The 14,615-nt window shown below is 35.0% G+C and overlaps 1 protein-coding gene across 2 annotated transcripts in view; it reads right to left on the reverse strand.

The window, feature by feature from the left end:
• Positions 1 to 14,615, reverse strand: part of fras1 (Fraser extracellular matrix complex subunit 1) — a 292,855-nt gene that overhangs the window by 87,205 nt on the left and 191,035 nt on the right. For both annotated transcript variants that reach the window (XM_028033228.1, XM_028033229.1), the window contains exons 22-25: positions 14,043 to 14,189; positions 7,532 to 7,672; positions 5,549 to 5,689; positions 5,004 to 5,144 (exon numbers count right to left, since the gene is read on the reverse strand). In XM_028033228.1, coding sequence (XP_027889029.1) covers positions 5,004 to 5,144; positions 5,549 to 5,689; positions 7,532 to 7,672; positions 14,043 to 14,189 — 570 coding nt within the window. The remainder of the gene's footprint in view (positions 1 to 5,003; positions 5,145 to 5,548; positions 5,690 to 7,531; positions 7,673 to 14,042; positions 14,190 to 14,615) is intronic.

Genomic DNA, 14,615 nt, shown 5'->3' on the forward strand with positions numbered 1-14,615 from the left:
ACATTTCCATTATTTTTAATAAAAAAACTGAACCTCATAATTACTGTAATTAGTACATTTTTAAACCTTTCAAATGGTTCAGCTTAATGGATAAAATGACAGCCGGGCAGTGTTGTGGGTGTGAGTGGGTGCTAGGGTGAGAAAATGCAGTGAAAGGGAAACGGGTGGGGGAGGGGCACTTCACTTCTGAGAGAAATAGCGGCGTGAAACAACTCGGTGCTGGTGTGGCATTTTAGAAACAGGCTTTAATTGGAGCTGGCTGAACTTTACACGTGAACTTTTTAAAGATCAGCTCTTTTTTCAGATGCTTCGATGTAATCTCATTATATCGCCTCTAATGATGCCAACAGCCACTCTGAAACCTCAAACTTTTAGACATGTAATTATTATTACAAATGGGAACAACTTTATAATTTAAAGCACTAGTGTAGAGGGGGTGTTACTTTATTCTTTTTATTGGGTGGTAAAAATTATTTTTTTAAACTTTTCTTTCCTTTTCTTTTTGATTGAGTCATAAATTAGTACAGGCCTCGAGGCTAAAACTGTTCATTATTTCAGAAGAAAGGGGCATTTATCTCAAAGGGAACACAATTATATATTTTTCTCTAAGAAATAAACTTTAACACATTTTTTTCATAAATCGTTTCACAACTACTGCCTTCCCCCCCAGAGGCCTGCAGCATCGTCATTTATAGGTTCACAGCATCTAAAGATAAATGAAAAAAAACTCCTTAAATGACTAAAATCCACAGACAAAGCTTTATTCTTTGTGATTCACAAAGACAAATTAAATCTATACATCACACAGTTAATACCAGCTGTCTATCTTAATAGATTTGTGAATCAGTAATTCTGCTGCTGTCATAATAAAGTTTTACAAACTGTCATCCATTCTGAAATGTAAAGACATTCAGAATAAATGTGAAACAATTGAGGTGATCTAACGACAATATAATAAGACAAACTATGTCTGTGTTTGAGCTGAACTTAATGGAAAAAAAGATTTGTTGTGTTTTTGTAGCCATAAAACGAGAAACCAAAGCCAGAAGGGTTTCATCGTCTCTTTTTCTGTGAAATCATGCTAGTGGTAGAATATCAGCGTTCACTGAACTCCTGTCTTCACTTAGATAAAAAATGGTAAACCAACATGGCTATAGGATACTTCAGCTGGCATTTTGTAAGTTGTCCAACTCTGAACAACAGGTAGTGTTAAGGAAATATGGCTATTTTTGATTGTTTAATATAGTTAAGCTAATGCCATGTGCGTTTAAGTAGATCAACATTCCTATTTGGACAAAGGATAAGCTGAGGCAAGGTAAAAGGTCAGAGATAAATAGTCTCCTGGCAAGGCTGTAACTTAGAGCAGCCATAAAATACTATGCTCTTGAAAGGCTTTAAATTAGTAGGCCATAAAGAATATCTTCCCCGGCTCAAAGGTTAGAGGTCGGGGGTTTCCCAGGAGCTCAGAGTTGCATCTGGAGTTGATCACAGCTTAGGAATCTTGGAAACACTTAGGTTTAATTTCTGATATACCTTTTTAATATTGGTAGCAATAGTGTGTTAGATTAAAGTATATTACCCAAGCTACAAGTACTAATCTAGTAAATGGAATGTATTTGAAAATGTACTAACTATGACAATATCGGAATCAAAAGGGAATGATTTGAATGTTATGTTTCACAGGTTGAAAAAGACTTCTATCTCATTATTGTTTGTGATAAAGCAAAGGGTCAAATCTTTGGAGAAGCTGACTGCAGAGGAGCAAGATAGGTTTTGTGAAAATAACTTATAACTTTAATAACTAAAATGACTCTTGATATTTGTTATTAAAACTCAGGGCAAGGTTTAAGTTTTTTCCAAGGTAGCTCTTGGTTGGTCAAAACAGGGGTACGCCCTATTTGCATATATTAACAAAGAGAAACGCCTTCACTAGAAAAGGGAATGCGCAACAATAAGAATTCAGACAACTGCCCTGTTTTGCTTTTAAGCAACAGCTATCTCCAAAGGCGCCTTTGTTCTTTTCTTTTAATTCTTTTGTCTCAGGTAAAGAATGTACTTCTTTGTACTCTGAAGTTTCTTGTTAAATTCATACGGTGTTTTCTATTGAATTAAACTCTGTATCTCTGTGACGTCATCGCGCCTCGCCGTCTGCTTTCCAGCCGTGACGACATCCGCTCGGGACCCGGGCTAACAGGAGGAAAAGAGAGCCATGCTTTTTCCAAAATTTAAGCTAACCTAATAAATTTCCTCCTTAATAGTAGTTTAACTAGTTGTTAGATTGACTGTTTGGAAAAGATCAACTTTTATTAGCTGTTCAATTGATTTGCAACAGCTGTAAGGTTGGCTCAGTCCAGTAGGTGGCAGCAGTGCAGCTATATGCTAGTTGCTAAACACCATAAAATGTCAGAAGAAATAGTAGTAAGGTTGACTCTGATTAGTAGCTAGCTTGACTATGATAAGCTACTAGCTTGACTTTTAGCACTTGTCAACTAAAAATACATTATTTAAATTCTTTTATTTTTTGAACTGCACCAACAATCCTAAAAGCTGTTTAATGTAGAAGAAATTTAGCTCTTCCATAGACCTTGTTGTCAATAAATAGGTGAAACACTTCAAACATTATGACTTCAAACAGCTCAGATTAGGTCTTAGTTTAGCTTAAAGGGTGGCCCTGAATACAGCAGATAGCTATTTATTTAATACTGTTGTTGTTATTATTAGTATTAGTATCTCAAAATCTCAAATAAAATCTGAACTACGATCGAAACACTGACTGCTACCGGAGGTTCTTCCTGTCCAAATTACCACCATTCACATCGACTCTGGTAAGTTTTTAATTTCCCTTTGGGATGAATAATGTGTTTTTAAATGTGAAATTAATGTCTGATCAGACTAGCTGTAGATTTAGCTGCTGGTAGCTTCTTAATTAGCTGTTAACTTAGCTTTTACCTTTACTCTGATCTACTGCTTTGTAATTTTTCAGCTCGTTTTGAATATATTTTACATTCAAATGTCCAAAAACACTAATATCAAATATGTTGGTTTACTACACGTTTTCAGGTGCCTGTACATTTTGAAGCTGCAACTTTATTTAGTTTTAAAAGAATGCAGTGGCATTTTGTTTTAAAACATGTGCTTTCTTTAATGAGATAAAAATTCTTTTTCTCAATAAAGATGCTTTTATTTTTAAAAGATGCTTTCATCTTTATTTTTAAAACAGAATATATTTAGTTTTTTACGGTACCACCAATGCAAACCCTCAGTTTTGCTCCATGTGTAACTCCCAGGTTATAAATTAGTCTGTTATCCTTGAGATCAAACTCTATCTGATCACTTTTCAGTCTTAGATCTAAAGGGAAACTAAAAAAAAAACACAGCAAGGTAATTTCAGCATATTATTTAGTCATAAGAAAATCAGAAATTCAAACATGGTGCTATATGTGGACGTTAACTTTAAAAGCAGGCCCTCTCTAGATTCAATCAAACAGAATGACGCTGTGGGATTTATAACCCTGGGAAGCTTAGGATAACTTTCCTGTTGCCTAGCAACAAGCCATGTGGTTTTTCTGTGACGTCCCTAGGTCATCTGCATCATTTATGAACCCATCTCAGTTTTATTTGCTTGATATAACTGCACACATGCACTGAAGTTATGTAAGACATTGATTTTCAATATTTATTTAATATGGAACCTTGAGAAGTAAAAACCAAAAACTATTATGAAATGCATTTGTGGCTTATTTTATTTATTTTACCAAACATAGTATTTCTCTGTTTGGATTCATTCACAGCTTCGACATAAACACTGGAAAACAAGCTAATTGGGGCAGGAGATCACAGCTGCAACTTTATATATTTATATTTCTGTAGATTTTTGCTCATTTTTACTTGAAGTTTTCCAGCTGTCTTGAGTCTGCGACGTGTTTACCAGCCGATACTTATGTATGTATGTTGAGCAGGCAGGAGACCTGGGTCGAGTAGCTAAATGTTTTATTATTCACTTTTTTAATCACTCACAGACATATGAAAAGAGCCATAATAAAAACTGGATGAAGTTTACAAAATGTAAATAAATGCCTATTTCATTATCCCCTTTAGCACAGAAAACTGCATATTTAAGAGTGGCACCTGTGCAACCGTATACATCCAGATTAACATAAATAAATAAAGGCCAACAATCTGTGTGTGTTCATAAGCAGCCTGGGATTTTCTACAGTTTTTAAAATCATAAATTTTTTAATTAAAGGTGACCTATTTTGACCTATTTTAATTAAAGGTGACCTAGGAGTCCTTAAGCAGGTTAAGACAAGTCTTTGGGATATACAAAGCATGTCCAGTCTATTTTTTTGCCCAAGATTATTTTTAGATAATGAGATTTTAGTCTGATCAGTTCTATCAATAGAAAGAGCAGAGGCCCCAGGTTTAGAGCCTCTGTCACTTTAAATCCAAATAAGGCCGGCCACGCCCCTCAACTCAACATCTACGCTTGCGTCCCAAAATGGCTTCATAAGAGCAATTATAAATCCACTCATCTTTGAAAGTAGAAAGTGATTTCTGAACAGTTAGTCAACAATAAAACACTTGTCTTTTTCAGAGGACCACTGACGTTGCTAGGTAACTGGCTGGATTCCGCTGAGGTTGCTAGGTAACGGGGCAGTGGTACTGATTTGCTACTTTACATTCCGAAGGTTTCTGAAACAGCTCATTTTCCAGACACCAAAAAACTTGAATTTATTGCCAAAAAATTGTCTGAATGTTTTTTTAAACGTTTGAGCTGTTTTTAATAGTAGTAAAAACAAAAATGTAAGTACAAAAATGTGAATTTTATATAATGTGCCCCTTTTAAAAACTAAATTGACTAAATTCAAATCAGATTTTTAACCCCCACGTTTGGTATTTTGTTTAAACTATAGTGCTAACTCTATGAACCCACATCTCAACTCAGTTTCTGATGTGAGTTAGAAACATATTGACATGTTCTTACAGTGGCAAAATGTCATTACCGTGGCAGCTTCTCGTCTTTTGATCGGCATAATATCCATGTCCACAGTCGTGGGTGCAGTATCCTTCCATAAGGAATGTCTGGTCACGGCACACTAAGCAGCGTCCAACACCGTCGCACTGGACGCAGTCCGAGGAGCAAGCTGAAGAAACAGGACACCACAGGCAAGAGTGAAGGAGTATTTTATTTTATAATTTACATTTTTTTCTTTGCAGAACATTCATTGCAAAAAGAAAGCTAAATATAAATATATAGTAAATAAAAATATAATAATAAAATAAAATAATTACATTTTAAAACTAAAAAATAAATATTTTAGTTTATTTATTTTGTATATATATACATACATATTATTTAAAATATTTAAATTAAAAACATTTTTATATTAAAAAAAAATATTCCATATATTTATTTATCTGTATTATAAAAAACACATTATTTAACTATATAAAAATAACAAATTCACTAAACTAAAGTAATTAACTAAAACCATAAAATAAAGCTATATATTACATTTTAAAAACATTTTAAATAGTTGATTCTTACACTTGCAGACTTGTGATGAGGAATCCAGGTAATAATTTCTGCCACACTGAAGGACACACTGTCCCTGCAGAGTGGCGTAGGGAGGCTGGCATTCCAGACATTTTCCAGGACTGTTGCACTTCACACAGTGATCGTCACAACCTGAAGCAGACAGACACACGAAAAGAGAAAAACATGTCACTGGATATCCCAAAAAATCTCAAACTGCACAAATATACATAAATACTCCATGTGAAAAACATGCAGCAAAACAGAGCGCGCTCAATGCAACCAAGGTGAGGAGAGCAGCTTTCTGATGCAAACCTTTAAATAAACACTATCTCAGAAATTTTCACACTGCAATGATTTTTCCCCATCAAAGTGTCACAGACTCGACATTGAACATCAGTGGTCGGGATTTTTTCACTATAAGAAAAACTTGTTTTTCATCCAGTTTGAAGAGGCAAAAGAAAAGCTGCATTTCAGCCATGCTTAGAGTAAATATTCACAAACTTCAGTTTCTCCCTTGGTAGCGTAACTATGGATTCATCTATTGTATAAAACATGTATGCACCGAATGGTTGTTGCTCTTTCTCAGGGATATTGTGTGAGCAGAGAGTTGAACTGACTCATTGTATAACCAAAACCTGGATTCCTCAATACATTCTCCACTGGTTAAAGTAGATCTGTTCTCACACAAACCACTATGAAGTTTCATAGATTAGGGTTGTAATAATAAGTTAATAAGTCATAAAGGCCATGAATCTTGAATTTGACATTTTGGGATTCACTCATTGTATAAATCTAAGCCTAATTTATTTTAAAAGTGACCTATTATGACTCTTTAACCAGGTTAGAATAGGTCTATGGGCTATACAAAACATGTTCATTAAATTTTTTGCACAAAATTATTCTTAGATAAGAATATTTTAGTCTTCTCAGTTTTGAGTGAATTGCTTTAGGGCCTCTGTCACTTCAAATCCAAATAAGCTGGCCTCAATGTTTACACTCCCATGTCAAAATGGCTCAAAACAGATGTGCAATTAAACAACCATGCATGTTTGAAAAGCAGAAGTGGAGCCTCATGCACAAACAAGAAAGCTGCAAGTGGTTTCTAAATGGTAAGTCAACAACAAAATACTTGTCTCTTCCAGCAGCCATTAGATGCGTTTCTTGTACAAATGTGAGCAAAGGTTTATCAATATTCCACTAATGTGGAAAAACCACAATTTCAAAATTAAATAAGTAACACAATTAAAATCCCATGTGAATAATTTTCAGTCAGTGAATAAATCACCTCCTCCGAGCGCCAAAACAGAGTTTTTTTCAAAATTGCGTATTTATTGTCGAATTGTCAAATTTCGCATTTATATGGTAAATGGAATCACAGCGCATACAGTGGTCAAACCAGCTAGCTAAGTGTGCTGGAACTCCACCTGGGTTGCTAGGTAACGGGCTGGGCTCTGCTAGGTAGTAGCGCAGTGCCCTTTGAATGTGATTAAACGATCTGGAGGTTTTTGAAACAGCTTGTTTTCCATTAACTTATTGCCAAAGAAGAGCTGAGTGTTTCTGGGTTGTTTCTAGAAGCAGTTGAGACGAAAATGGAAATGTAAAATGGTGGGAAAAAATTAAATTTGTTTTAAAAAAATTTATTATTTTCTGTTGGCGAGAAAAAAGGGAAAGTATGTCAGAAGAAAACAACTACATTTGCGAGCATATACATGGGGCAACTTGAGCCTTTCCAGGTGTTAGAGATTGAAAGGAATATAATCCCAAAATGGAAACCTCTGGGTCAGATTTTAACTGCGTATTCAATATAATTTCCATTTGTAGTTCAGGCTCCTCCTTTTTCCTCCACTGCCGCTGATTTACCTCTTTAATCATCGCCGGATTATAAAAGCTTTACAGAAGATCAACCTCAGGTGATAACATGATGAAACTAGAGGTGGTTGCATCTGCTGCACATGAGGGCAGAGACGCTTATCTGCTGTCTGTGGGACTGACCGAAGCATCTGTCTCCATCCTGATAAGATCCGATGGAGCAGCCCTGGGCGCACACGCCGTCCTGCAGCACGTATCCCTCCATGCACTGCAGGCAGTCGGTTCGCAGAGGGCCTTTACAGGCGTTGCAGCTCCAGTCACATTCTGGGAACAGGACAGGGAAAATAGAAGAGGACGTGTTGGGAACATTGGGAAAAAAAGGAAATTTAAATACATTTCTGTTGTTTATCACAAATCACCTGCACATCTGGAGTGTTGGTGGTGTACTAAATAAACCCTGGCATGAGAATCAAACCCATTAAGAGCAAAACAATCCTCCTGCTGTTAGATTTCAGGTTTGAAATGAAGCGTCACATTGATTTCAAAGAAGAAAAGATTTAATTTTACAGTGAATGAAACTCTAAGCCAAGACACGTAGTCAAAAATAACGGGTTTTGATGTGACTGTAGAGATCATTTGCATGCAGTTTCAAACAATCAGCAAACTTTAGTTTTGGTCCTTGTCAGTGAAAAAACAGGTTTGTTGAATGTGAGAAAGAAAATTCAGGTATTACTAAACCATTGGACAAAAAAAAAAGTATGTATATTTATATATTTTTTTAACTTGGCATTTAGTTTTTCATCTTTTATTTCAAAATAAAAATTTTAAAAGGATAAAAAAAATATATATTTAATTAACTAAAATATTACATAATAAAATTTATTTTTTGATATTTAAATGAAACAATTTTTTACTTTGATACTAAATACTTTATACAAGTGGAATAAAATGTGTCATCTTCAATATTATTAAAACTCTCAGCATGTTCATATAAATCTATTTTTAGTACATATATATTTTTATTTATTTATTTTATTTCTTTAAATGGAGAATAGAGTATAAAGTAAGACACGTAATAGAAAACAAAGTTAAACAAGTGAATACCTCCTTTTCAAATACATATTAAGTATTTGAATTGTGAGTGTTGAATATGCTTGTAATAAATAAATAAACTAATTAAAACTAACAAAACCAACATTTAGAAAAAAACCAATCTGACTATTGTTAATATAAAATGCAATTTATTGCTATTTAATTTAACATATATGCAATATCTAATCTAACAGAAAAGTCTCTGGGTCTGAAAACAGATGACAATCACAGAGTCCATTTGTCTACTTCATAAATTACTCAGAGATTTTCTTTCCTTTGAAAGCTCCCAGCGGTTTCCTGAAGCTTTTCTAGTTTTCAGAGATAAAATGTTTGTCTTGTTTTCTCCAATTGAAGGTTCATCACAGGTTCAGGTCGAGGCTGCAGCTGGCTGGGGACAAAACGCATCATGACCTGGAAAACCAACTGTTTCTGATTACACTGCAAAAACAAGAAATCCTACCAAGTATTCCTGGTCTACTTTCTAGTGCAGATATCGTTGTACACTTGAAATAAGACAAAACCAGCTTATAAGTGGCTTTTTACTAGATGTTTTAAGTAAAAAATTTCTTAATATTAATGAAAAAGTGCATATTTTTTGCTGAAAATTTAATTGCAAGTTAGTTTTGGCTTATTTCAAATATACTAGGATATTTCCACTAGAACTAGACCAAAAATACTTGGGAAGAGTTTGTGTTTTTGCAGTTTGTTGTCTCAGAAAAATTATGCCACACAAGTGTTTCCTCTTAGCTGCTAATCCTGAAACAAGCTAAAGAAGCAGCAATCTCATCTCCATGGAGACGGTTCCTCAAGGTCCTCCAAACCAAGAGAAATCTCATTACCTGGAACCAAACCAGAGGGAAAGGAAAATACAAGAGGTGGCTTTCTATAATCTACAGGGGATATTTGGTCCCTTATATTCTTTACTTCATTTAGTTATGGTTTGAGTAAAGGAAAGTAAAGCTAGAATGGACTTCAATATGCACAAGTTGCATAGCGGGACAATAAATAATCTTCTCTAATGGGAATAAGACATGAGAGCCATTTAATTTTCTTGCTCTACACTAAGCAATATTCCAGACTTGGTCTCATGTCATAAAATGATTCTCCCAGATCCCAAATAAGGGGAAATAAAATTAAAAAAGGTAAGAAACAATGGTTTAAAAGATATTTCTAAGGATTTAGGGCTTCGACGATATAACTTTGCTCACAAATGAAGAAACCATGAACCAATGGCGATCTTTCCTACCAGAATCATTCTAAGAGAGCATCAGTGCCTGATCCAGGCAGCGACAGATGAACAATATCTAAAGCTCCGCAGGTCTCACTGCCTCAGTTAGGGTCAGAAGGATTCAACAATAAAGAATCATAAGAGACTAGGAAGAAATGGCCTTAATGGGAGACATCCACACTGCAAAAACACAAAATCCTACCAAGTATTTTTGATTTAGTTTCTGGTGCAAATACTTTCGTACACTTGAAATAAAACTAATTTACTGAAGAGTACCTTTTCATGAAGATAGGAGCTTTTTAAAGTCAATAATTTCTTAATAGTATTTATTTCTATTGTATTGAAGATTCTTATGATGGCACTTGACAAAATGACCAACATATTTGATGTTTATTAATGATTTTAACATTGGCATTTGACAAAATGTAGTGTTTTGTCTGGTTTTCACAGCTGTTGGCTACATGATGTGTTTGTCATCATAAAGCTTTACATAAAAGTGCTTTTATGTAAAGCACTTTGAACTGTCTTGTTGCAGAAACTTGCAATTCAAATAAACTTGACTTGACTTATGTCAGTTATGACATTTTTACAATGTTATAAATGAAATAATCTGCAAAGTATCAAGGAATTATTTACTTTTTTTCTTGCAAAAAAGCTAATTGTAAGTTAGTTTTGTCTTATTTCCAGTGTACTAATTTATTTTCACTAACTAGACAAAAATAATTTGTAAAATGTTGTGTTTTTGCTGTGTAAAACCAGAACCACAGTTGACTAACCTCAAAATATACTGCTCAAAAAATTAAGGGAACACTTTAAGTGTTAAACACCTGTTTAAGTGTTCCCTTTATTTTTTTGAGCAGTGTATAAAGTAGAATATTTTGTGTACCAAAGACAAAAAATGGGACTTTTAATTAGGTGTGCGTCCCATTACATCTGGTGTGAAACTAACTACATATCAGAAAACGAGCTTAAGCCAAGATCTGGATGCTGACACCAGATCTTAATCATATGCAGCTGAAAAATCTGCTTCAACAGTTGGATTTTAACATCAAAATAAAGACATACATCTCTGAAAAACATTTCAAACATCTTGATAACTCTATGCCACAAAGATGAAGACAGTTCTGATGGCAAACCTGTGCAATTTCACATTTTTCCATTCATTTGTTTTGTACAGTAGCAGTGACGAGCGGTCAGGGGAGGCAGGTGAGGCAGAGCCTGTCATCATGGAAAAATAATATATAAATAATATATAATAATATATAAAATAATATATAATGATAAAATAACTTATATTGCTTTTTTCACCCTGTGGTTTGTACTATAAAGTACCTATTTTTCATTTAGTTTAATCAATTCAGATTATTTTTTCTTCATAATCGCTGAATTTTCTTATATTCCCATTCAAATGCTCGGAAGAGAAGCCGGGGAGGCAGCAGCGAGCTGCACCTCACCTGGGATTGATCAACCTCTCACTAACTGCGCTGGCTGCCATTCTATGGGAGCATGCTCCTCCTGTCTGTACGTCGCCAATAAAATGGTTAAAAAACATTTAATATGTGAACTGATTTTTCATAATTTAGCTTATGTATATAATGTACAGTGTTTTTTGTCACCAACTGGTTTCGTGTGCTGAGTAGCGATCAGAAACGGCAGAGAACAGATTCGAGGTGAGGCAGGCAGTTCTCTTGCCTCATGGCAGGGGGCGCTCATGATCCCAGACATTGACTCCACAACTGCAGAGTAAGAGACAGTAACAGCGAGCTAGCCATGGAGCTAGCCATGGAGCTAGCCATGGAGCTAGCCATGGAGCTAGCCATGGAGCTAGCCATACAGTAAAGTGCAGCGATATATTTATAGTTTTCTCCTCTTACTACAGCAATCACTTATTAATAATCGCAAAATAAACATTAAGCCTAAAACCATGTTACTGCAACAGACTGAATCTTATGCTCTATGTGTGGAAAATATTTGAGGGGTTTTTTTGTCAGTTGCTATGGCAACGAGCCTGCTCGTAGCTGTGCTGATACAGAGAGCCAGAAAGACGTGGTTTTGAGTTGTACTTTAACGGTTTCTCCCTTTGCTGTGGAGCACAGCACGAAATTAATCATATCTACACGTCCAAGTTTGATTGAGTTAACAGAATTATTCTACGGCGGCAGCGCGGCTATGCATGACATGTAAAAGAATAGTCTTTTTGCCCTCCAGCGTTGTCCGCATGCGCGAAATTTCCTCATGTAAACAATAACATGCAGGGTGAACTATACTTGTAAATCTGATTATGATTAAGTCAGTGCCTCACCAGCTATGAACCTCACAGTAGTGCGGTGTTTACCACTTAAAAAAGGAACATTCAACAACATCTTAATGCTTCAATGTTGGTTTTAGAAAAAGCAGACCTCTGGGAAAATCACACCTGATTAAAAAATTAAGTGTTTGTTTGTGTTTGTTATTATCTCAGTCAGTGTGGGTTTGAGAAGCACAGCAAACACACAGATCAGTGTTTAGAACGGAAAACATGTTTTGCACTTGATGATAATGACGCCTGATGAAGCAGAATCAAAACAATCAGTCACAGCAGGGCTGGGGCTTCCCTCCGGCAGACCCAATCAAATGCTAACCGATGTGACAACAAATCAATTCTCAGCTTATTTATTTAAACTTCAAACTCCTCAACTTGACAAGTTAGAAGTTGTTCTTCTGCAAAAAAAAACACAAACATGCCAAGTCCTGGCACTGAAATTCTCTATATTATTTACAAATGTAGAGCTGAACACTTCCCAAGTCGGTGGTTGCAGTAAACATAAAAACAGACTCAAACTGGATGAACCAACGGTAGCTGAATTAATTCTTGACTGAATGGAGTATTAGCGGCTAAAGCTAATGGAATAAAAATAAAGCTCACCAAAAATGGAGCTAACTGGCTGAGTAATTATCAAAAGACTCACCAATAATAACTACCTTCACTCAACCTTTAGTTTATCATGTAAGAAACAAACTTATGTTGTTACATTTGGAATGATTTTGCGTTAAACTTGCCCTCAATTCAAGAATAGAACGAAATTGATGGTCCAGCAGCAGGCATTTGATTTTTTTGTCATAAATGTTGTTAGGTACAACAAAGTTGTTCTTTTTTTGTCAGTTTTTAGCAACATTTTCCCTCAAATTTAGATTTTATTTAAAGTTATTTAAAGTGAAACCACAAACATTTAGTAACATTTAATAAAATAAAAACTTGGCATATCTATTCATTAAAGATGCCAAATTATGACTTTTTAAAATAGCGAGTGACTCAATAAACCATTATTTCCTCATTATCTTTTGGGAAAAAGTTAAAAAATTTGGGAAATGCATGCATGTTTCAGGTCTATTATGATTTACAGATCACTATTCTACTAAATCTGAATCTGGCTGTTTGTTTTATAAATATATATTTTTCATTTATTGAGGAAAATATAAAAATTTGATAAAATGATTTTAGTTATGATTTTAAAATTGATGGTCAAATGTTTGGACAACACTGTTGTAAGCAATTCTAAATATTGAATTTTATAAAAGCTATGAAAATATATCTTTAATATGTTTAATAGAGTTAATTATTTTAATAAAAATGGAAAAGAAGTCAAAAATACAACTTAAGAGGGTAAAATTAAACTAGACAAAACATCTTAATTTACTACAAACGTAATTAAAATAATTTTTAATTAATTTATTTTATTAATACGAAAAGGAACCATTAAGTCGGATAATTATTTATCTCAAGAGTAATAAAATTACATGTTTAAGTTATATTTATTTTATATCTGCCACAATAATGAATGCAGTACATTTAATGTTGTTTAAAAGATCAATATATTGGCAACTGATAGATTTATACAGAGCACTAGATTTAGTAAACTGTGGCCAAAGAGTGAAATTTAAAGAAACAAATGTGTAATATTTAGAAAAAACAGGGTAGCATGTCAGTCTGTAGCAGCAAAAATAACATCCAATTATCATAAAGCCTAATCAGAGAGAAAGCTGTTAAAAAACCTGAACCGTAACATAAATATGCAGAATTTCCAGCAGGACTATTCCAGAGAGAAATAAAGTTGTTGAATCTTTAAAAAAGCCCAGGATTTTACATGAAGCTCATTAATCAACTTCACTGGGCAAAAGAAGATGTAAGAGAGTTAAAATGCACACACAATGGCTGGGATTTGCATTTCTGGTACCAGAGTTTATTACTTGATTGATGGGCCCCATAAAATCGCCATGGCCTCCTGCACTCCATGCAATATGTATGGAGAGTAATTTATGAACGCCATAAAGGCCGCGTACTGTATCCTCATTACTAATCAGGAGCGTCCTCCGCTGCGGCGGTTTCCGTCTTACCTCTGCAGGCGCGGATCGTCGCGTTGAGGTAGTACTGATGGGCACAGCTGTCGTACTGGCATTCTCCGAAGAGCAGCACCTTGGTTGGGTCACGGCAGGACGTACAAACCCCAGCGGTGTCACATGTCAGGCACTGTCTGTCACAGGCTGCCAAAAACAGAAAGAAAGGTCGAAACAAAGGTCAGCGCAGACATGAGAGAGGGAAAGATCAATATAACACCTGCAGCAACCTAACGCTGTATGGATTTACCTTTGGTCAACCTTTAGGTGTGATTTTACTGTCCCATTTGTGCTCTGTTTTCTTTTTTACTTTACCTTTTTTCTTATTTTCTTATCATGCAAATTTCACATTTTGTACAATTTTATGCTTCCTTTTTTTCCCCCTACGGCTTCTAAAACCATCCAAGCACAACAAAATCCACCTTCACAATGAGTTAATGTTTTTGGTGTCTGAAAAATGAGTCGTTTCAGAAACCTCCCAATTGTTAAGTCACACTGTGCCGTTACCTAGCAACCCCAGCAGAATTCTGCCCATCACCTAGCAACCCAAGCTGAGCTCCAGCACATTTGGTC

Source organism: Xiphophorus couchianus, chromosome 12, assembly GCF_001444195.1.
Source record: "Xiphophorus couchianus chromosome 12, X_couchianus-1.0, whole genome shotgun sequence".
Taxonomy (NCBI): Eukaryota; Metazoa; Chordata; class Actinopteri; order Cyprinodontiformes; family Poeciliidae; genus Xiphophorus; species Xiphophorus couchianus.